The following is a 22,223-nucleotide window of genomic DNA, read 5'->3' as shown; positions in this document are numbered from 1 at the left end:
CAAGCACAAGTGCCATGAAAACACGTTGCTGTTTGTGGGAGCTTGCTGTGCACACGCTTTGTACATTACAAGAGTGGCTACATTTCAGAAGTACTTGATTGGTTGCTAAGATTTTAAAAATTTCTATGGAAATCCAAGGGTGGAATTGTCTGGCTCAGTTGGCAGTGGGTGTCATGGTGGGTGTGAGCGGGCAATAGGGCGAGAAGGCCAAAAATTGGTTTTACGCCGTTGTGAAACCAGTTTGGATTGTCTGCTGCAGCCATCAATGGAGGGCAGTGTTTCCCAGTGCAACACATCGGGAACCTAATTTCAATGCTTTAGCCTCTCATTATAAGCCTGCTCGCCAGAATCAACCCCCCACGTCAAAGTTACCACCCACGTCAGCATGACATGGCGCGTGTTTCACGACTGACATTAAAAGGCGTGCACCTGGTGACCTGCACTTCGAGGGGAATTTGGAGGTGAGCGCACACAACCTTGTGCAGCGCTTGTGAGCATCACCCGGAGGACAACAAGGAAGAGGGGGCCACACATTCACGGGGGCCATAGGCAAGTCTCTTTTCCCAGGTGGGCTTTCAGTGCAGTGCTGGTGTAAGGGCTTCAGTGTGGTTGAGGCTGGGAGGGATGGAGTGGGGGTGCAAGGCAGCACAGACTGGAGGAAGTACTCAAGCCCATGCCGGGGGTGGGGTTTGGGATAAGGGGTGGTGGGGTGGGGGGTGGGGTGGGGTTTGGGATAAGGGGCGGTGGCGGTGGGGGTGGGGGTTGGGATAAGGGGCGGTCGGGGTGAGGTAGGGGGTGGGGGGGAGTGAGGGAAGCAGCCACACACTTGGAAAAGCTTGTCAGGAGTGAGCATTCTCCCACAGCCGGGACCGTTCAGCTGCAGCTCCATTGACAGGCTTGGAGTTGGGCCCCTGAAGCTTTTCTGCTCACTCAAACAACACAGAAGCATGAAAGGGCCACCAAATGCTCCAGAACTTTTCACCCCTCGGGAACAGACTGTAAATTAATATGCATTTTAGGGGGAAGCTAAACAATTGGATGATTCACAAAGTTGCACAATCCCCTTGCAAAAGCTGGCAATGGCTCAGTCACTGGTGCAGCTGCTCTCAGCCCCTTGCAATGTCTTTATTGAGGCTTGGACCAGTCTTCCCTGTGGTTCAAGCTAACAGCGCAGCCTTGCACTGCGGGTTAGGAGAATGTCTGTGCCTGAGCTGAGAGCACAGCGTGCAGTCCAGTGGGCAAAGCTGCTGCCAATCGGTCAGGTAGAGTGGGGCAGAGGTGGGTGGGGTTTCGGACAATGAACGCACTACACACTGGCCAACCAAGTGTAGCCAACACTCTCCTCATGCATGAAGGAGTCTTCAGACTTAATCAAGAGAGGTTCTTGTTACACCCAGACTAACCCATGTGTAACTCTTTGATCCTGCAGGAGGAGAAGATCAGGATCATGGAGCCTGGTGATTTAGCAGGATGCCTGATGGCTCACAGAGAGCAAAGAAGAAGGAGAAGAGAGCAGTGGAGGCACCTGGCTCAGCAAAGGGAGGAGCACCTCCCTCAAGTTGAAGGTGTAGCAGGGCCTGCTGTACACGCAACTGGAGATCCACAGAGAACCATCGCTCATGGGCACCTTGCTAGACCCAGGATCTATAGACTGGGTCTGTCATTCCTGCAGGTGACTGAGAACCAGTGTCGCTGAAGACTGCGCATGTCTAGGGAACTGGTCGGTCACATACGCCGCCTGCTGCAGGACTTGGCGCCACATGGACATGGAGGGCATCCACTGCCAGTGGGCGTGAAAGTGACCATGGTGTTCAATTTTTATGCCAGTGGCTCCTTCCAGGGCTCCACATGTGACCTGTGCAGGATCTCACAAGCCTCCATGCACAAGTGTATCCAGGAGGTCACAGACACCTTCTTTGCGAAGGCACAGGACTTTGTGCATTTTGCCCGAGATCAGGAAAGCAGGAAGCAGCAGCGTTGGGATTTGCGCAGATCTCTGGTTTTCCACAGGTGCAGGGTGCCATCTACCGCACTCATTTGGCACTTAAATCTCCATGGCAACAAGCAGTCCACTACATCAACCGCAAGGGCTTCCACTCGCTGAATGTTCAGCTGGTGTGCGTCCATCGCGAAGACATCCTACAGGGTCTGCGCACGATTCCCAGGGAGCGTCCGTGACTCCTACATCCTTAACAGGGTACAGATCACTGACATCTTCCAGGGTCCACAGAGGCTGCAGGGTTGGCTCCTTGGGGACAGGGGCCACCCACAGAGGCCGTGGCTGATGATGCCCGTGCAGCGGCCTCAGACTGCAGCAGAGCGACGGGATAATGAGGCTCAGGCTGCAACTCGGACTTTGGTGGAGCAAACGATGGGCATTTTGAAAATGAGGTTCTGGTGCCTCGACAGGTCCAGTGGGGCACTGCAATACAGTCCCCCGAGGGTGTCGAGCATCATCGTCACTTGCTCAATGCTTCACAATCTGGTGCTGCAATTGGGGGAGGAGCTGGCTGAGGAGGAGATGGAAGAGCTGCACATCTCCTCCAATGAGGAGGACGTTGAAGGAGGTGACGGTGATGAGGTCCTCGAAGGCGAGGATGCCACGATAAGGACATCGCATTGGCCAGACGAGGCAGGTGTGCTCAGGAGGCCCTCATAACCGCAAGATTCGTGGAGGATGATGACGAGATGCAGTGAGGACAGTCCTGACATCCTCACCTTGCATCTGTGAATATTTGACTCCTGTGTGGGTGACGACAGTGCACATACCCTCAGTGCTCAGGCTCATATCATGGAGACACAGCAGAAACCCTAATAGTCGCTAGATTCCAGGGGGATGATGACAACATGCAGTGAGGACACTCCATAGATCTTCACACAGCCTCTGAGAATGTCTGACTCCTGTCTGGCCGAGGTTCACAGCATCACTGGTCACAGATGCTGAAGAGATGGGGGCCAGCCCCGTCTCAAAGGTGCTGAGAGCCACACAGAGAGAATGATGGAACTCTGTGGCGCCTGTCCACGACACTCTGGCAGCAATGACCAGCACCATCGAGGTGCAGGCATTAGTAACGTATCCAGGGAGTGTGAGGCCGGACCATCACTTTGCCCTGAAGGTTATGAACTACACAGGGAAGAGGCCCTGGACTGAGACACCTGCCTTTATCTTGTGCAGGAACCAATGTTTCACATCTGAACAACACGAACACTGCTCATCAGAACAAGGAGCCATAGGCAGGGAGATATTCTTGGGAGTTTATTTACAATAGTACAAGTGATTAACACCCATGCCTATGTACAACTGCATCTTCTTAACCTACCTAACCCTGCCATTACGTCTTGGCGCCCCCCCAGCATCCACAGCGGAGGTGGAGGCAGCCTGCTGACTGTGACGCCCTGTCTGTGATGACCTTGGTGGGCGTCCTCTGGAGGGCCGAGATCTGGAGGGCCCTGGCCTGCTTTGGGTTTCCTGCTGTGGGCCAGTGGCACCCCCCTCACCCTATTGGCTGGAGTTGCAGGGATCACAGGAAGAGAGGGTTTGGATGGGCCGGACGTGCCTGGAGTCACCTGGGTGGATGGCCTGGGGTGACGAGCTGCTGATCCTCCTCCCTGTGAGTGCCCAACAGCCCCTGGCTGACTTCTTGAGGGGAAGGGGAAGCTGGAGTGAGATGGAGTTGCCCCGCACCCCTCTCGCGTTGACACTATTGGAGGCCAACTACGGTGTCAGCGAAGGAGTTCAGCCTGCGGAACCGATGTCCTGGACCGAGGCTACTGCCATCCTGCCAGTGCTGACCTCGGTGCGTTGGCATGCCAGCGGACTGAAGGCAGATGGGCTCTTCCATCGCCCCTTGCAATCTGAGGAGTGCACCAGGCCTCCCTTCCTGACGTTCCCGTGACTGTCTTTGCAGCTCCAGCCACTGTTTGACGGCCGAGTCCAGAGGCTCATCATCTGACTGGGCCTCAGTGGATTCCTGGCCTCCAGCAGTCCTCCGAGTGCCAGCGACCTCAGATGTCCCTGCCTCCTCCTGCTGTGCCCACCAGATTGTGATTCCGAGACTGCCCTACATCTGGGCCCCCAGGGAGGTGTGTGTCGCTGCGCTGGTGGAGGATGAGCGCCGTGACGGGGTCTTTAATGGCGCTGCCCTCAGGGTCCTCATCCAAGGTGCTCTCGGCACTGGGATCAGGGTCAGGGCTGCCTGAGTGCAAAGTGTCAGATGTGCCTAGGAGAGAAAGTGGCATTTATTAGTGCTTGGCACAGAACAGTGGACTCAGAGTAGCGTTGAGAGAGGGATGGTGCGGTGCAGGATCCTCACGTGGATGTTCACCGCCCACCTCACCAATGCCGCAGGAACAGTTGACATCCTCCCCGGCCAGCTCCAACACCCGACTCTCCAATGGAGTGAGGACCTTGATGTCTGGCACTCCACCCCCACCCCGGTCTGGGAACACACGTTTTATTGCGCCCGATCTTGTCCTGCATAAAGACAGATGGAGAGACTGTGAGCAAGGAGCAGGCCAGGCCAACTGAGAAGGATGGCAGATGCGCATGTATACTGAGTGGAGCCATGGACGGGATGAAGAGGCAGTCTCCAAGAGGAGATGAGGCCAGTAGGAGATGTGAGGGTGTGTGTGTGAGAGAGAGTGAGCGGTGATGTCCCTTTGGTTGAGTGAGTGAGATGCCAGTGAATGTGCGATGGGCTTGTGAGTGTGTGAGTTTAGAGCGAGGAGATAGTTGCCTTACCCTGGTGACACGGATGAGATTATTCATCTTGTTTCTGCAGTGGATGGCCGACCTCATCTGTGCAGCGTAGGCACTGACCCCCTCTGCCACCGCCTCCTAAGCCGGGGTGGTGAGACTCCTGCAGCCAGAGCGGGGTAAAGGACCTCAGAGAGGGCCTCCTCCACGGCACCCCAGGGATGTGTCACTAAATCGGCGGGGGCGGGGAGCTTCCTGGCTTTGGGGTGGGGGGTGGGGGTCATGTTTTCACCGAAGCAGTCCGGGGGTTCAAGCATTGAGAAGTGCACGCACACAGCTGCATTTTAAATGTGGCGCCTGGTGCGAGGAAGTGGCGAGGTACAGGAGTGGCAGGCCAATCAGAGGCTTGCTGCCAGCGATCAGGCCTGTTTCCCGTGACTGCACAATTTATGAGGTGGGTAGGGGACGATCTGGCGCGAAAGTCCGACATTCCTGCCGGCGGCTAAAACCACTTTCCTCATGCCCACTGGGATGATTCTGCCCCCAAGTTTTTCCTACACCCATCGAGGACCAGAGAGGAGGCTATCCTCCAGTTGACCTCAGGATGTGCACATGAGCTGCTGACTGACATGAGGACCTGTGTATTTACAGCAGTTAGATCTTGAGGCCTTAAAGGGGCAGGCCTAGCGTATAGACCACTCCAGCTCAGCAGCAAACGGAAAACGCGCCAACTTGGCCTGAGCAATGCCACCGGGGGATCCTCTAGCTTGTGTCACAGGTCTCTGTCCGTGCGCTATTTCAGCAGAGGAGCTAATGCTGAAAATTCCAGTTTTAAAATGGTTGGGCACGGGGATTTGTTGCATCCAGTCACGGCACACAGCCTCGTATCCAGGCTGTTACAGCAGCGACAGAGTCTGGATGGGGTGAAAATTAGCCGGTACAGAGTTCACTCCTGACTCGTGCGTAGTCCAGCTGTGTTATGAAGGTCTCCTTATCTCTGAAGTTCAGCCTATCCCTACCCCAAGGATGATTTCAAAATGAGTCGTATACTTTTGACAGCTTTCCCTAACAGACCTTGAAGTCCTTAGATTAGGAAGTCCTTCACATTCCCAATGGTAGCAGTTGGGTCCAAGAACATTTATCTTTTGCCTGTCAGCCATAAGTAGCTGGTGATAACTGAGAATGCTTTTCCTCTTTTCCTCGATTGTCCTTTGCTGATAATGTTCTTCCCTCCACTCCCACCCTCACCATTCCTCCTCCCCACCCCCCCACCCCCGCTCGAGATGCTGACACCATCTCGGGTACAGCCTGGCTCTGCAGTACCCCCTCCAAATGACTGCTCCTGGATACGAGGCTGTGTGCCGTGACTGGATGCAACGAATCCCCGCGCCCAACCGTTTTAAAACTGGAATTTTCAGGATTAGCTCCTCTGCTGAACTAGCGCACGGACAGAGACCTGTGACACAAGCTAGAGGATCCCCCGGTGGTGTTGCTCAGGCCAAGTTGGCGCGTTTTCCGTTTGCTGCTGAGCTGGAGTGGTCTATACGCTAGGCCTGCCCCTTTAAGGCCTCTGGGCCCAGTTCTGTCATCATCCAAGATTCGCCCTGACGCGCTTCCACCAAGGGAAGGAAAAGAAACCTTACATTTTTGTAGCGCCTTTCACAGCATCAGGAAATCCCAGAATTCGACAGCCAATGAAACACCTTTTGAAGCATAGGGAAAAATCCCCCCCCCCACCCCAATTGGGGGTGGGGGGAGTGCGGGAGCAGGTGCGCCTCCGAATGGCGCCCCCATTTTATGTGGGCGGGCCTTAATTGACTGCAATTTATTATTTTATTAAAATTATTTATTATTAATTATTAAATAATTTATTAAAATTGACTTAATTTACGTCCGCCAGGAAGTGCTGTGCACTCCCTGTGTAAGCAGGGGGGGGATTCCCTCAGCCGGGAGTGCGCTCTTTCACGCATGCGCACGATAGAGCGCACAGATCTCCCTGAGGCTAAGTGCAGCCTCAGGGAGATCTGCTCGGAATTAAAACTTTTAATAGAAATGATAAAAACAACTTCCCTGACAGGTCCCCTCGTGTGACACTGTTGCATGAGTTGGGACATCTCCATCACTTTTATTGAAAGATTTGATAAAAAATGTAAATACCCTCATGAAACCTCACCCCGCCCGTGGATGAGGTTTGATGCTTCCCTCAGGGCTCCCGGCCTGTCCGCCAACCTTAAGGTTGGATGGGCAGGTCTGTTAACGACCTTAATTAGTTTCTCATTGGCCTCAATAGGCCGTTGACAGGTCGGTGGGCGCACAGCTGATTCGGCTGCACCCCTGCCAACCTGAAAATGCAAATGGGGCGCGGTGACATCAGGAGTTCCGTCTGATGTCATCCCGCGTCATTTTACACATTGGCGAGCGGGCCCCGCCCCCGCTCGCCGACCGCAAGATCCTGCCCATAGTTACTGTTTGGGGGGGGAAACATGGCAGCCATTTTGACACAGCAAGATCCCACAAGCATAAATGAGCTGGCCTTCTGCTTTGGGTGCTGATTGAGGGATTAATGCTGGCCAGGATATGGGGATGAGCTCCCCTGCTCTTCTTCGAAAGTGGGATATCTTTAAGCCCACCTGAGAGGGAAGGCAGGGCTTCGGTTTAAATCCTCCTCCAAAAGGCGTGCACCTCCGACAGCGCAGCACTCCTTCAGTACTGCCTAGAAGTCTCCAGATAACATTGACCTGCGACCTGTTGACAAAGGGAAGCGGGAGGAGTAGTGGGTATTGGTCCCCCGAACCACTACTGTCAAGGAAGATGCCTCCTGAACCTTTGTTGTCTGGGCATGTGCAAGGTGTCCTTCCTGAGGTTTGTGCACACCATCACTGAGCGAGCAATGGATCTTCACTCGAAGGAATTTTCTGCATATCCGCCCCTCACCCCCCGCCTCGGCCCTCGCCGCCCCTTTCCCCAGTATTGCCATTTGAATGCTTATGAAAAGCGGAGAGGGATGATGAGGGGAGACAGGGAGGAGCTTTACCCTGTGCACGTTTCTGGCCCTGTCTGTCCCAGGCCCAACAGACAATTGACAGGTTATGTCAGAAAACGCAGACTGCCATGTCTCCGCCCCAGGTGATGCGAGGTTCAGTGGAGGTGCCTCCATTGTGCTGACTGATATCGGCCAGTCAGTGGCGGAAAAGAGAGTGAGGTCAAAGACACGTGTTTGTGGGGAGGGGGCAATAATGCTTGTAGCTGGGGAGCAATGAGACTAGACAAGTCCTTGGCACTCCGGGCGCAGTACTGAGGAAGTGCTACACGGTTGGAGGAGCATCTTTTGGATGCCCCCTTTTAGTCTCTCAGGTGATCCCATGGCACTATTTGAAGACGTGCAGGCAACCTCTGGCAAACATTTATCCCTAAACAACATAACTGAAACAGTGCACAAATTGACTAAAATGTTTCCTACATTACACCAGTGATTGTACTTCGAAAGAGTATTCCATTGGGTGGAAAGTACTGTTCGACATCCCGAAGTTGCGAAAGGCGCTATATAAATGCAAGTTCTTTATCTCTTTGAATCATAGGATGAATCGCAAAATGCCTACAGCACAAAAGGAGGCCATTCAGCCCATTGTGCCTGTGCCAGCTCTCTGCGAGCAACTCAATTAGCCCCACTCTCCCACCTCTTTCCCCATAGTCCTGCAAATCCTTTCTCTTCAGATAATTATCCAATTCCCTTTTGAAAGCCGTGACTGAACCTGCCTCCACCACACCCTCGGGCAGTGCATTCCAGATCCTAACCACTGGCTGCGTAAAAACGTTTTTCCTCTTGTCACCTCTGCTTCTTTTACCAATCTCCTTAAATCAGCGTCGTCCGATTCTCAACCCTTCCACCAATGGGAACAGATTTTCCGTATCCACTCTGTTCGGAAGCCTCATGGGATAGGAGGGAAGAAAGAAGGGTGGGGGGGTGGATCTAAGACCAACTAATTAAATTGTCTTACTTCAGTAATTTATCCAATGGCCAATTAATCCTATGGAAGGTAATCGAATAGGTTCAGTTAGAACCATAAGACCATAAGACATAGGAGCAGAAATTAGGCCATTCGGCCCATCGAGAACGTAAGAAATAGAAACAAGAGTAGGCCATTCGGCCCCCTGAACCTGTTCCACCACTAATAATCATGGTTGATCTGGCTGTGACCTTAACTCCACTTTCCTGCCTGTTCCCCATAACCATTGACTCCCTTGTCAGTTAAAGATCTGCCGAACTCAGCCTTGAATATATTCAATGACCCACCCTCCACTGCTCTCTGGGGGAGAGAATTCCAAAGAGTAATGACCCTCTGCGAGAAGAAGTTCCTCCTCATCTCCATTGTAAATGGGAGGCCCCCTTATCTTAACTGTGACCGCTAGTTCTAGATTCCCCCACAAGGGGGAAAGTCCTCTCAGCATCTCCCTTCTCAAGCCCCCTCAGAATCTTAGGTTTCAATAAAATCAATAAGTTCAGCAAACTCGTCCCAAACCCACCACAATTTTTTTTTAGCAACTAGAAACAGTCCTAGTTCCAGTCCCAATATTACACCCGATACTCAAAAGCTGTGAAGAGAGTAGACATTCCAAAGCAGGTTGCAAGATTTGTTTTTTTTCTCCAAACTCAAAAACAATGCGTAGTCCAAATAATACCTGATAAAATAATTCATAGTGAAAACTATTCTTCACATGTTAAGCCAATATTGCTGCACAGTTTTAGGAGGATTTTTAGAACCAGCCTTTGTGGTAACAATTAGAATTCTTGATAGCAAAAGCTAATCTTCTGTCACAAAATGGAAAGCTGACCTTGTCCTCAAGTGTTACAATTTATGTTTTTTTTAAAGGAGAGATTTTTCACCATCTTTCCACTCTTCCAGATAAGCTCGCTGGCCTTGGGATTGAAGTCCTTGTCTCAAATTTGTAATGCTGGGTGTTTTGTAGGTGGAGGGGGGTTGGGGTGGGGGTGAGTGGTGGTGGGTAAGGAGGGAGGGACTGGTGGTGTCAGATGAGCCCAGATCTCACCAAGGTCAACATTAACAACAAATATATCTTAGGAAGGCTCCACACAGCCATTAGTTTAACCACCTTTTAATGGCTTAGAGTTTCTGGCATGCATCTCAGTCCCTACCTGGTTGTCAGTAGCTGCAAGAGAGATTGTGGCCTTTTGATGTTTCCATTTTGATGCAGCAAATGATTACTTTGGAGGCAAGGTGTAATTTTAAAATGCTATCCTTTTTGTCAGTTCTTTGTATTTCAATTTCTTCCATGGCCGTCTTAGGTCAGTAACCTCCTCAGCCCAAAACAGCCCCCATCCATCTCTCTATTTCTGGTGTTTCCCTTTTACCTCTTGTGCAATCCCTTTCTATTCATCCCATTGGTGGCCAAGCCTTCAGCACCACTCTCTGGAATTCCCACTCTCTGGAATTCCCATTCTCCACAATCCCCACTCTCCAGACTTCCCTTCCTTTCCACCTCCCTCTTTATGTTTATGACATTTCTTTAAAAACCCTCTCATTGGCTAAGTCTCTGGTCACTCCTCCCAAATGAAATCCTCCAAGTTTTGATAGAAGGAGAGGTTTGCATTTGTATCGCGCCTTGCACAACCTCAGGATGTCCCAAAACGCTCTACAGCCAATGAGTGTCATCACTGATGAAACACAGGTAACATGTCGACCAATTTGCACACAGCAAGAAACTGCAAACAGCAATGAAATAACTGCCGGATAATCTGAGTCTTTTTTTATCTCTTGGTCAAACATTGACCAGGAAACCAGAGAGAACTCCTTTCGTTCTTCTTCAGAATAATGCCAAGGGAACGTTCACGTTGACCTGAGAGGGCAGGTGTGGCTCAGTTTTATGTCTTTCCAATGTTATAAAACTATGCCTCTGACAGCACAGCACCATTTGAGAAATTGTGGCTAATCTCATCACTTGTACTGTCACTATTGCTGATTACTTTACACAATACTGTACACACTAGTGTGCTATACCAGGAGACAGTGAAGTCTCAACCTTTATTTACAAGGACCCAATCTTCCCACAGGTCTCACAAACAGACATGTCTCTCACAAACATTTTAGGAAGAAAGAAAGACTTGCATTTATATAGCGCCTTTCACAGCCTCAGTTCCAAACCACTTTTGCTGAAAACAATCTAAAACTTTTGAAATGTAGCTGCTTAACATTGTAGGAAACACAGCAGCCTATTTGTGCACAGCAAGCTCCCACAAATAGCAACATGATAATGATAATCTGTTCTAGCTGGTTGGGGTAAATTTTGACCAGGACATCAGCGAGAAGTCCCCAGCTCTTCATCTAACTATTGCCATGGATGGTTTTACATCCACCTGAACGGACATTCTTGGCTTCAGTTTAATATCTCATCTGAAATACATCAGATAGTGCAGAACTCCCCCGACACTGCACTGGGATTGTTACCTGGGATTTGTACTCAAGTACTGAAGATTTGTGCTCCAGAACTTGCTGCGCCCCTAGCCAAGCTGTTCCAGTACAGACACTAGCATCCACCTGGCAATGTGGAAAATTGCCCAGGTATGTCTTGTACACAAAAAGCTGGGGTGTCGAGTTGCCAGTCCCCCTCCCTATGGGCGCCCGATGGCCCCATCAGTCTACTCTCCATCATCAGTAAAGTGGTGGAAGGGGTCATCAACAGTGCTATCGAGCTGCACTTGCTTAGCAATAACCTGATCACAGACGCCCAGTTTGGGTTCCACCAGGGCTACTCAACTCCTGACTTCATTACAGCCTTGGTTCAAATGCGGGCAAAAGAGCTGAACTCCAGAGGTGAGGTCAGAGTGGGGTTTGGGGGAAAGGTAATGGTTTGGCAAAGTGGACAAACTAGCTGGGATGGGGGGATTAACAAACAGGTCAGGTCAATTATCATGGTGAGCAACAAGGGCAAGAGTTTTCCCCATTAGCTTGTGTGGTGTCATTCAATTAACAAATCAGTCGACAACATTAGAAAGTAGAAAATCACAATATTAGGGACACACAGATACTCGATTGTCAATAACATACTTACTGATTATTATTCTAGTTAAGAAACCCCCCGTTTAATTGCAATGATGTGATTAACTCCTTGGCACAAAGAATGCTGGAAACATCATTCCATTGGGGAGCTCAATGTCACACGTTGCAAATAGATTAAATTTGCCAAGGACATGATGTGATTGTTTATCTCTTCCTCTATTTCGCTTGCGAGGAAAGCTGCCTTATGCTTATTGGTAATGACCACACTGCTTTTTCCTTGTGTTTCTGTCACAATTCTTTAAGGGTAACGGGGTGCTGGATCATGCAGTGATTTAGACACTGACCTTTTACTTCTGGGAGCAGGGTTCAAAAGGGGGTGAAAAATTCATCTGTCTGGTGGCTGTAAGGATCCCATTTAGCTCAGTGGGCAACTCTCCTGCTTCTGAGCTAGAATGTCATGGGTTAAAATCCCTCTCTGGAGACTTATTAAAAAAAATGTATTCATTCACAGGATGTGGGCGTCGCTGGCTAGGCCAGCATTTATTGCCCACCCCTAATTACCCTTCTGAAGGTGGTGGTGAGCTGCCTTCTTGAACTGCTGCAGTCCATGTAGTGTAGGTACACCCACAGTGCTGTTACGAAGGGATTTTGACCCAGCAACAGTGAAGGAACAACGATATATTTCCAAGTCAGGATGGTGAGTGACTTGGTGGGGAACTTCCAGGCAGTGGTATTCCCATCTATCTGCTGCCCTTGTCCTCCTAGGTGGTAGTGGTCGTGGGTTTGGAAGGTGCTAACGAAGGAGCCTTGGTGAATTCCTGCAGTGCATCTTGTAGATGGTACACACACTGCTGCTACTGTGCGTCAATAGTGGAGGGAGTGAATGTTTGTGTATGTGGTGACAATCAAGTGAGCTGCTTTGTCCTGGACAGTGTCAAGCTTCTTGAGTGTTGTGGGAGTTGCACTCATCCAGGCAAGTGGAGAGTATTCCATCACAATCTTGACTTGTGCCTTGTAGATAGTGGACAGGCTTTGGGGAGTCAGGAGGTGAGTTACTCGTCGCACAATTCTTAGCCTCTGACCTGCTCTTGTAGCCACAGTATTTATATGACTGGTCCACTTCAGCTTCTGGTTAATGGTAGCCCCCAGGATGTTGATAGTGGGGAATTCAGTGATGGGAATGCCATTGAACATCAAGGGCCAATGGTTGGATTATCTTTTGTTGGAGATGGTCATTGCCTGGCACTTGTGTTGCATGAATGTTACTTGCCTCTTGTCAGCCCAAGCCTGGATATTGTCCAGGTCTTGCTGCATTTGGACATGGACTGCTTCAGTATCTGCCGAGTCGCGAATGGTGCTGAACATTGTGCAATCATCAGCAAACATCCCATTTCTGACCTTATGATGGAAGGAAAGTCATTGATGAAGCAGCTGAAGATGGTTGGGCCGAGGACATTGAGGACACTGCTCTGGAGTGCTGCACTGTTGGAGGTGCTGGCACTCAGGTGAGGCATGAAACAAAGGTCTCACTCAGGTGGAAATCAAAAGATCCCATGGCAATAATTGACCAATAGCAGGGGAGTTAAATCAAGTGTCCTAGGGAACATTTATCCCTCAACCAGCATCATTAACTTGTCATTATCACATTGCTGTCAGTGGGAGCTTGCTGTGCGCCAATTGGCTGCCATGTTTCCTACATTACAAGAGTGACCGTATTTGAAAAGTACTTAACTGGCTGTAAAATGCTTTGGGATGCCCTGAGGCTGTAAAAGCCACTATAGAAATGCAAGCTCTTCTAATAGCTGTAGATGTTGTTCATTGTGAATACCGGCACCGGGCACCTTTTCCATAGTTCTTCTGTGCCGGGATCCTATCTGGTGATTGGTGGTGGGAGGTTCTTAAATTTCCGGCAGAATATTTTGTTACTTCTTTTCGGGGAGCAAGTCTCATATTTGTTTGTAAGTTACTTCTGATTAAAATCAAAAAGCCCAAGGACAATTTTAAATAAAAGACAGATTCAATTTGTAAAATGTAAAAAATAATTTACTTCTATTCACTCATGGGATGTAGGCGTCGCTGGCTAACTCAGCATTTGTTTCCCACCCCTAGTTGCCCTTGAGAAGGTGGTGGTGAGCCGCCTTCTTGACCTGCTGCAGTCCATGTGGTGTAGGTACGCCCACAGTGCTGTTAGGGAGGGAGTTCCAGGATTTTGACCCAGCGACAGTGAAGGAATGGTGATAAAGTTCAAAGTCAGGATTGTTTATGACATGGAGACCCTGCAGGTGGTGGTGTTCACATGCGTCTACTGCCCTTGTCCTTCTAGATGGTGTGGGTGGGGGTTTGGAAGGTGCTGTTGAAGGAGCCTTGGTGAATTCCTGCAGTGCATCTTGTAGATGGTGCACACTGCTGCTACTGTGCGTCGGTGGTGGAGTGAGTGAATGTTTAAGGTATTGGATAGGGTACCAATCAAGTGGGCTGCTTTGTCCTGGATGGCATTGAACTTCTAGAGTGTTGTTGGAGCTGCACTCATCCAGGCAAGTGGAGAGTATTCCATCACTCTCCTGACTTGTGCCTTGTAGATGGTGGACAGGCTTTGGGGAGTCAGGAGATGAGTTACTCGCTGCAGAATTCCCAGCCTCTGGATAATCTAATCTCTTTCCTGTTTTGGCACTATAATAACGCAAGTCTTACTTTTCTTTCTTTCATGGTAAGTTTTTTCGCATAATATTTACGATGAAGTAAAAGGATTGATTTCCTTTATTCTGAGACCAGTTATTCTGCTGCCAGGTGCTCAGAGGGAGGACACTGAAAACACGTCTCTTCCTGTTGTTAACATTTAATGACTATAAAAAATAATGGTGGTGACATGATCATTGCAACTGTATCGTGTGATTATCCACATCTGATTCCTGGGGGGAAAGGGCAATCACTGTTTTAATGTCAATGCAATAATCTTCAAGTAACTTTCTTATCTGCTCTTTGCTCATGGAAGTTGAATCATTGCAAGTGTTTCCAACAGGTTTATTATGAAATGGCACCAAAAAACTAAAAGGCAGACAAGTTTGTTGTTAAAGTCTATGTGGTAAAAGTGATAAGACCATAAGACCATAAGACATAGGAGCAGAAATTAGGCCATTTGGCCCAACGAGTCTGCTCCACCATTTAATCATGGCTGATAAGTTTCTCAACCCCATTCTCCCGCCTTCTACCCGTAACCTTTGATCCCCTTACCAATCAAGAACCTATCTATCTCGGTCTTAAATACACTCAATGACCTGGCCTCCACAGCCTTCTGTGGCAATGAATTCCATAGATTCACCACTCTCTGGCTGAAGAAGTTTCTCCTCATCTCTGTTCTAAAAGGTCTTCCCTTTACTCCGAGGCTGTGCCCTCGGGTCCTAGTCTCTTCTACTAATGGAAACATCTTCCCCACGTCCACTCTATCCAGGCCTTTCAGTATTCTGTAAGTTTCAATCAGATCCCCCCTCATCCTTCTAAACTCCATCGAGTATAGACCCAGAGTCCTCAAACGTTCCTCATATGTTAAGCCTTTCATTCCTGGGATCATTCTCGTGAACCTCCTCTGGACCCTCTCCAGGGCCAGCACATCCTTCCTGAGATACGGGGCCCAAAATTGCTCACAATATTCTAAATGTGGTCTGACCAGAGCCTTATAAAGCCTCAGCAGCACATCCCTGCTTTTATATTCTAGTCCATTACATTATACTGTAACAAATAGAACGTTATAGCCAATAGGAGGCCATTCAACCCATCAGACCTGTGCTGGCCCCTTCAAAGAACTATCCAATTGGTTCCATTTCCTTTTTCTTTTCCCATGGCCCTCAACATTTTCTCTTTTGATGTATGATATCCAATTCCCTTTTGAATAAAATGGTGGTATTAGCAAATTGGCCCTATTAACAAATGAATACTGAGCACATTTGTATGATATTCCAGGAGGCTGAAGGGAACGCCCACATCTACAAGTTCCCCTCCAAGCCGCTCACCATCCTGACTTGGAAATATATCGCTGTTCCTTCACTGTCGCTGGGTCAAAATCCTGGAACTGCCTCCCTAACAGCACTGTGGGTGTACCTACACCATATGGACTGTGGTGGTTCAAGAAGGTGGCTCACCCACCACCTTCTCAAGGGCAATTAGGGATGGGCAATAAATGTTGGGCTTGCCAGTGATGCCCACACCTATGAACAACTTTTAAAAAAAAACAAAAAAATCCCTGTCATCTTTGTTTCATTGAGAAACGTTAACTCACTGGTTGCAAAAATCACAAAGCACGATTTCAGGAAATGGAATTGCTTCCCATTTTCCACTCTTTGTGTGTGCCGACAGGAGCTGGATAATTACCGGGCGGCCATGCAGAAGATGGCTGAAGACATCATCCACTTGAGGAAAGACATTGCAAGGATGGAGGCCGAAAACAGTAAACTGCGGAGCGAGCTGAGTTCACATCAAGACCTAGGCCGCACACTCCTGGACGACACGGACGTCGATGTAATGACTAAGGCAGAAATAGCGGACAGAATAGGTGTGGGTTTAAAGTACTTACACTGTCATTGTGAGAAACATTTTGATGGAAAATAAGTGATCTTGTCCCAGATCTAACTTGGTGTAACTTGTAAGTTTCTCTGCCTTACTTTATTTAACAACACTAATGGCACAGGTGTTCATTGCTAGTTGACTTGGTATTTGCACTACTAACAATACAGAAGGTGTGTGGCAAAGAGCAGTCAGATACAATTTGTATACAGGGAACCTCAGTTATCCACAATATTAAAGGCAAAAATGGAAAGAGAGACGTGCATTTCTATAGTGCCTTTTATGACCTCAGAATGTCCCAAACTGATTTACAGCCAATTAAATACTCCTTTGAAGTGTATTTTTTTTTATTCATTCAAGGAATGTGGGCTTCACTGGCTAAGCCAGCATTTATTGCCCATCCCTAACTGCCCTTGAGAAGGTGGTGGTGAGCTGCCTTCTTGAGCCGCTGCAGCCCATGTGGTGTTAGGGAGGGAGTTCCAGGATTTTGACCCAGTGACAGTGAAGGAACAGCAATATATTTCCAAGTCAGGATGGTGAGTGACTTGGAGGGGAACTTCCAGGTGGTGGTGTTCCCATGTATTTGCTGCCCTTGTCCTTCTAGATGGTAGTGGTTATGGGTTCGGAAGGTGCGATGTAGGAAACGCCAATTTGTACACAGCAAGCTCCCAATGACAGCAAGGAAATAAAACTAAAAAAGGAACGTGCATTTTTATAGCACCTTTCATAGCCTCAGGACCTCCCAAAGCACATCAGATCCCACAATGGAGTTCGCAGTGTAGTCACTACTGCAAAGTAGATGAGCTAGCAATTTTTAGATTTTGGTTGAGGGATTAATATTGGCCAGACCTCTCCTGTTCTTTATTGAATAGTGCCTGTGGGATCTTTTACAACACCTGAGAGGGCAAACAGGACCTTGGTTTAATGTCTCATCTGACAGATGGTACTTGTAGTGCAGCACTCCCTCAGCACTGCACTGAAGTGTCAGCCGAGATTTTGTGCTCATGCCACAGGAGCGGAACTTGAAGTGGGGAGACAGTGGTGTAGTGTTAATGCTCTGGGACATTGGTTCAAATCCCATGACAACAGCTGGTGGAATTTAAATGTGATTAATAAATCTGTAATGTAAAGCTAGTCTTAGTGATGATGACTGCGGTAATTGTCATAAAAACCCATCTAGTTCACTAATGCCTTTTAGAGAAGGAAATCTGCTGTCCTTACTCTGTCAGGCCTACATGTGTCTCCAGACCTTTAACTGACTCTTAACTGCCCTTTGAAATAGCCTAGCAAGCCGCCCAGTTCAAGAGATGGGCAACAAATACTGGCCTTGCCAGTGACACCTATATCCCATGAAAATATTAAAAAAAAACACCTTCTTACTCAGAGTCAAAAGCATTGCCTACGGAGTTAAATCAATGGCAATGTGCCTGCTTTACACTCATAAAATGGGCTCACGCCATCCCCAGTGTCATGGATCTTGGTACACCCATCCTGGTGTGTTTTTGTTCCCACTGTGTCTCCTGCCAACGCAAAATGGCTGCGCAAGATGGCCACCAACGCCCGACTCTGCATGCATGCTAGTCAGCGCATGCGCAGAAATCCAATCCTGTCACACCTGTGGGGCTGAGGGACAATGTAATAGTCAAAGAATAAATACAGCAAACCCAGGTTACTTCAGGAAAGGGTACAATTTATTAGGCGCTGAACCGTACAATGGCCATTGGGAGGCGATCACGACAGAGCTGCTCTCTGAACAATAATCACAAGCTCCTTTTATACAGTTGAATAAACAAGTCCATGTGACACAGAATAGAGAAATTACGAAGAACGGAGAAGTTACAATCAGGTGTGATAATCAGGCGGTTACACTTTAACCAGGCTTATGCGACAGGACGCAGCTATTACTTAGGTATGTTACTCAATCGATAAGTTGCAGAATAAGCAGTTACAAAAATGACAAAAGCAAAGCGTTGACAGGACCTGTGGTGCCAGATATAGAATGTTCTCTTTGTTCAAAATTTCTCTTCCCCTTATTTTCTTGTACCATGGCCAACAACCTACGTGACCATTCTCACACCTGTTATTCTCCTCCTTTTCCCCTTACCCACTTCCTTATTCACTTAGTTCCTTATTTTTATTTTTCTCTCTCAAGGATCCAGGGTCAGGGGAATGATAGTTTGACATCAGTAGTGGAGTCCTGGTCCGGTAGGAGATCGGATTTGGGTAGCAAATTTGGGTAGGATCTTATATGTTTCAGTCAAATCACCTCTTACTCTTCTAAACTCCGGTCTAACCTGTCCAGCTTTTCCTCAAAAGACAAACTGCCCAATCCAGGTGTTAGTCTGGTAAACCTTCTCTGAACTGCGTTCCACCGCAGTTAAATCTTTCCTTAAATAAGGAGACCAATATTGTACACAGTACTCCAGATGTGGTCTCACCAATGCCCTGTATAACTGAAGCATAACCTCCCTACTTTTGTATTTAATTCCCCTCGCAATAAATGATAACATTCTATTAGCTTTCCTAATTACTTGCTGCACCTGCAATCTAGCCTTTTGTAATTCATGCACTAGGACACCCAGATTCCTCGGCATCTCAGACCTCCGCCAATATGTCTCTTTTTTTTATTATTCCTATCAAAATGGACAATTTCATACTTTTCTACATTATACTCCATTGGCCAGGCCTTTGCCCACTCACTTAACCTATCTATATCTCTTTGTAGTCTCCTTGTGTCCTCTTTACATTTTACTTTCCTACCCATCTTTGTGTCATCAGCAAATTTAGGTACCTTCGTCCAAGTCATTTATATAAATTGTAAAAAATTGAGGCCCCAGCACTGATCCCTGTGGCACACCACTTGTTATGTCTTGCCAACCAGAAAAAGACCCATTTATGCCTACCCTTTGTTTCCTGCTAGCTAGCCAATCTTCTATCCGTGCCAATATGTTACCCCCTACATCATGAGCTTTTATTTTTTTGCAATAACCTTTGATGTGGCACCTTATCAAATGCCTTCTGGAAATCTAAGTCTTTATCCAAAGCATATGTTACTTCTTCAAAGAACTCCGATGAATTGGTTAAACATGATTTCCCTTTCACAGATCTGTGTTCAATCTGCCTGATTAGCCTGAATTTTTCCAAGTGCCCCAGCTATGACATCTTTAGTAATAGCCTCTGACATTTTCCCTGTAACAGATGTTAAGCTAACTGGTCTGTAGTTTCCTTCTTTCTATGTCCCTCCCTTTTTGAATGAAGAAGTTATATTTGTTATTTCCAATTGAATGGAACCTTCCCTGAACATAAGTAAATTTGGAAAATTAAAACCAACGCATCAAATGTCTCACTAGTTACTTCTTTTAAGACCCTAGGATGAAGTCCATCAGGACCCAGGGAGTTGTCAGTCCGCAGCTCCAACAATTTGCCCAGTACCACTTCCCCGGTGATTGTAATTTTCCCGAGTTCCATTTCCCAATTTAAAGCTATTTCTGGGAAGTTACTTGTATCCTCTACAGTGAAGACCAATGCAAAATACTGGTTCAATTCATCTGCCATCTCCTTATTTTCCATTTTTAATTCTCCAGATACACTTTCTATAGGACCAACACTCAGTTTGTTAACTCTTTTCTTCTATAAATATCTATAGAAACTCTGACTATCTGTCTTTATATTTCTAGCTAGCTTTTTCTTGAAGTGTAATTTTTACTTCCTTACCAACCTTTTGGTCATTTTTTGGTGCTTTTTACATTCTGTCCATTCTCCTGACCTGCCACCCATCCTTTTGCAATCGTTTGCTTTTCCTTTAAGTTTGACACTCTCTTCCATTTTTTTAGTTAATCACAGATGGTGGGTCCTAGGTCAGACCTGGCTCTGAAGAAGGGTCCTAAGGACTCGAAACGTTAACTCTGTTTTTTCCTCTCTCCGCAGATACTATCAGACCTGCTGAGTTTTTCCAGCATTTTCTGTTTTTGTCTCCCAAATTTGATCCTTTGCCCCCACTATTTAGTTTAAAACCTTCTCTACTTCCCTTGTTATGTGGTTCAGATGTAGACTGTCCAAATGTAGACTGTCCCCTCTTTCCCCAATACTGGTGCCAGTGCCCCACAAACCAGTACCCAATTCTCCCATATAGTCTTTGAGCCGTGTATTCACTTCTAATTTAACGCACCCTATGCCAATATGCATTTGGCTCAGGTAGTAATTCAGAGATTATAATCTTTAAGGTCCTGCTTTATAATTTAGCACCTAGCTCCTCATACTCTCTATGCAGAACCTCTTTCCTAGTTTTATTTATGTCGTTGGTACCTACATGGACCATGACAACTGGATCCTCCCCCTCCCACTGCAAGTTTTTCTCCAGTCCTGAGCAGATGTCCCGAACCCTGCACCTGGGCAGACAACACAGCCACCTGGACTCTTGCGCTTTGCTGCAGAGAACAGTGTCAATTCCCCCTCACTATACTATCCCCTACTACCATGACATTTCTATTTGCTCCCCCCACTTGAATGTACCACGGGGCCATGGTCAGTTTGCTCATCCTCCCTGCAGCCCCAACTCTCATCCAGACAAGCTGAGAGAACCTCAAACCTATTGGACAATTGCCAAGGCTGCAGCTCCTGCACTCCTGCCCTCTGAGACCCCTTACCTGCCTCACTCACAGTCACACCCTCCTGTCCCTGACTTCTGACAAAATCAGAAGACCCTGTCCTAAGTGGTGTGACTGCCTCCTGGTACAAAGCATTCAGGTAACATTCCCCCCCCACTGATGTGTTGCAGTATCTGCAGCTCAGCCTCCAGCTCAATGACCCTGAGCCGAATCTCCTTGAGCCGCAATTGTGTTTGCCCTGGATCACACCAGCATCCAGGAGCTCCCATATGCTGCAGCCTTGACACATCCCCTGTCCTGCCATCCTTAATATGTTTGAATTAATTAATTAATATATTATTCACTTATTTATGTTCCTCTTTTATGTAGTTTACTAACTTTGCCACCAGCTTGTATACTATTTTAAACTTTAGGACTAGAATAGACCTTAACCACTTACCAGATACTCACCAAACAGCTATCTCCCTTCCCTGTGGTAGAGTACGAACCAATTCCTACAGGGTGAAACAGGTAGAAAAAGCAAAAGGCAATAAACACCTCCTTCTGCTCCTCCTGAACAACCCCACTCATTAAACTCTCAGCTATGCACTCAGTTCCTCAGCTGCACTCATTTGCCCTTCTCAACACTTCCCTGGTCTTCTCAGCAAGGTTCACAACAGGGTCACAAATGGAGAGCTACAAATTCAAGGAAAATAGATCAGTTGGTAAAGGGAGGGAGAAGCTCAGATGGGATCCCTCGCATGGACACAAAACCCCTCCCCTTGCCTGGGAACACTCCACCCAGAGGCCTGGGCTGTGCGTCGGGTGAGAAAGGCCCAGGTAAAGGCTGTGACATTAATGTTGCGGCTGGAGGGAAGAGCGCGTTTGGGAACTCAAAGACGGTCAAAGAAATCCACATTTCCTGGTTTCCTGACCACAACCCTGCCCCATACCCCTAAACTCCGCTCAGAGTAAAACACTGGAACTGCGCATGCACAGCATTAGCAACAAAAATCCCACAGTCACTATTCAGTAAAGAACAGGGGAGGTCTGGTCAGTAATAATAATAATTATTATTATTCCTCAGCCAAGATCTAAGAATAAATTTGCTAGCTCATTTACCTTGACTACACTTCAAACTACACCTTGAGTGCAGCAGGGGGAACACTGTCAGCAGGAAAATGCCAGAAAGGCTACAAAAATGCTGCTAATTGGACCCTTAATAATATTAATTGGCTTTTGTTCTATACTTAACCTTCCATCAGTGACCTTAAGGAGGTCAATTTACCCTGTTGTGCTTGTGCTAACTCTTTGAAAGAGCAGCTGCACTTAGTCCCACACTGTTGCTTGATTAGTAAAGCCACTCAT

General features: G+C 47.8%; 1 protein-coding gene across 3 annotated transcripts in view; it reads left to right on the top strand.

Annotated features, from left to right (window-relative positions):
- ccdc33 (coiled-coil domain containing 33) overlaps nt 1-22,223 on the top strand; it is a 69,674-nt gene that overhangs the window by 34,973 nt on the left and 12,478 nt on the right. For all 3 annotated transcript variants that reach the window (XM_078532292.1, XM_078532291.1, XM_078532293.1), the window contains exon 4: nt 16,063-16,258. In XM_078532292.1, coding sequence (XP_078388418.1) covers nt 16,063-16,258 — 196 coding nt within the window. The remainder of the gene's footprint in view (nt 1-16,062; nt 16,259-22,223) is intronic.

The sequence above is a fragment of the Cetorhinus maximus genome, chromosome 30, assembly GCF_964194155.1.
Source record: "Cetorhinus maximus chromosome 30, sCetMax3.hap1.1, whole genome shotgun sequence".
Taxonomy (NCBI): Eukaryota; Metazoa; Chordata; class Chondrichthyes; order Lamniformes; family Cetorhinidae; genus Cetorhinus; species Cetorhinus maximus.
Note: the sequence above shows the minus strand (reverse complement) of the source record. Positions and strands in the feature narration are given on the sequence as shown.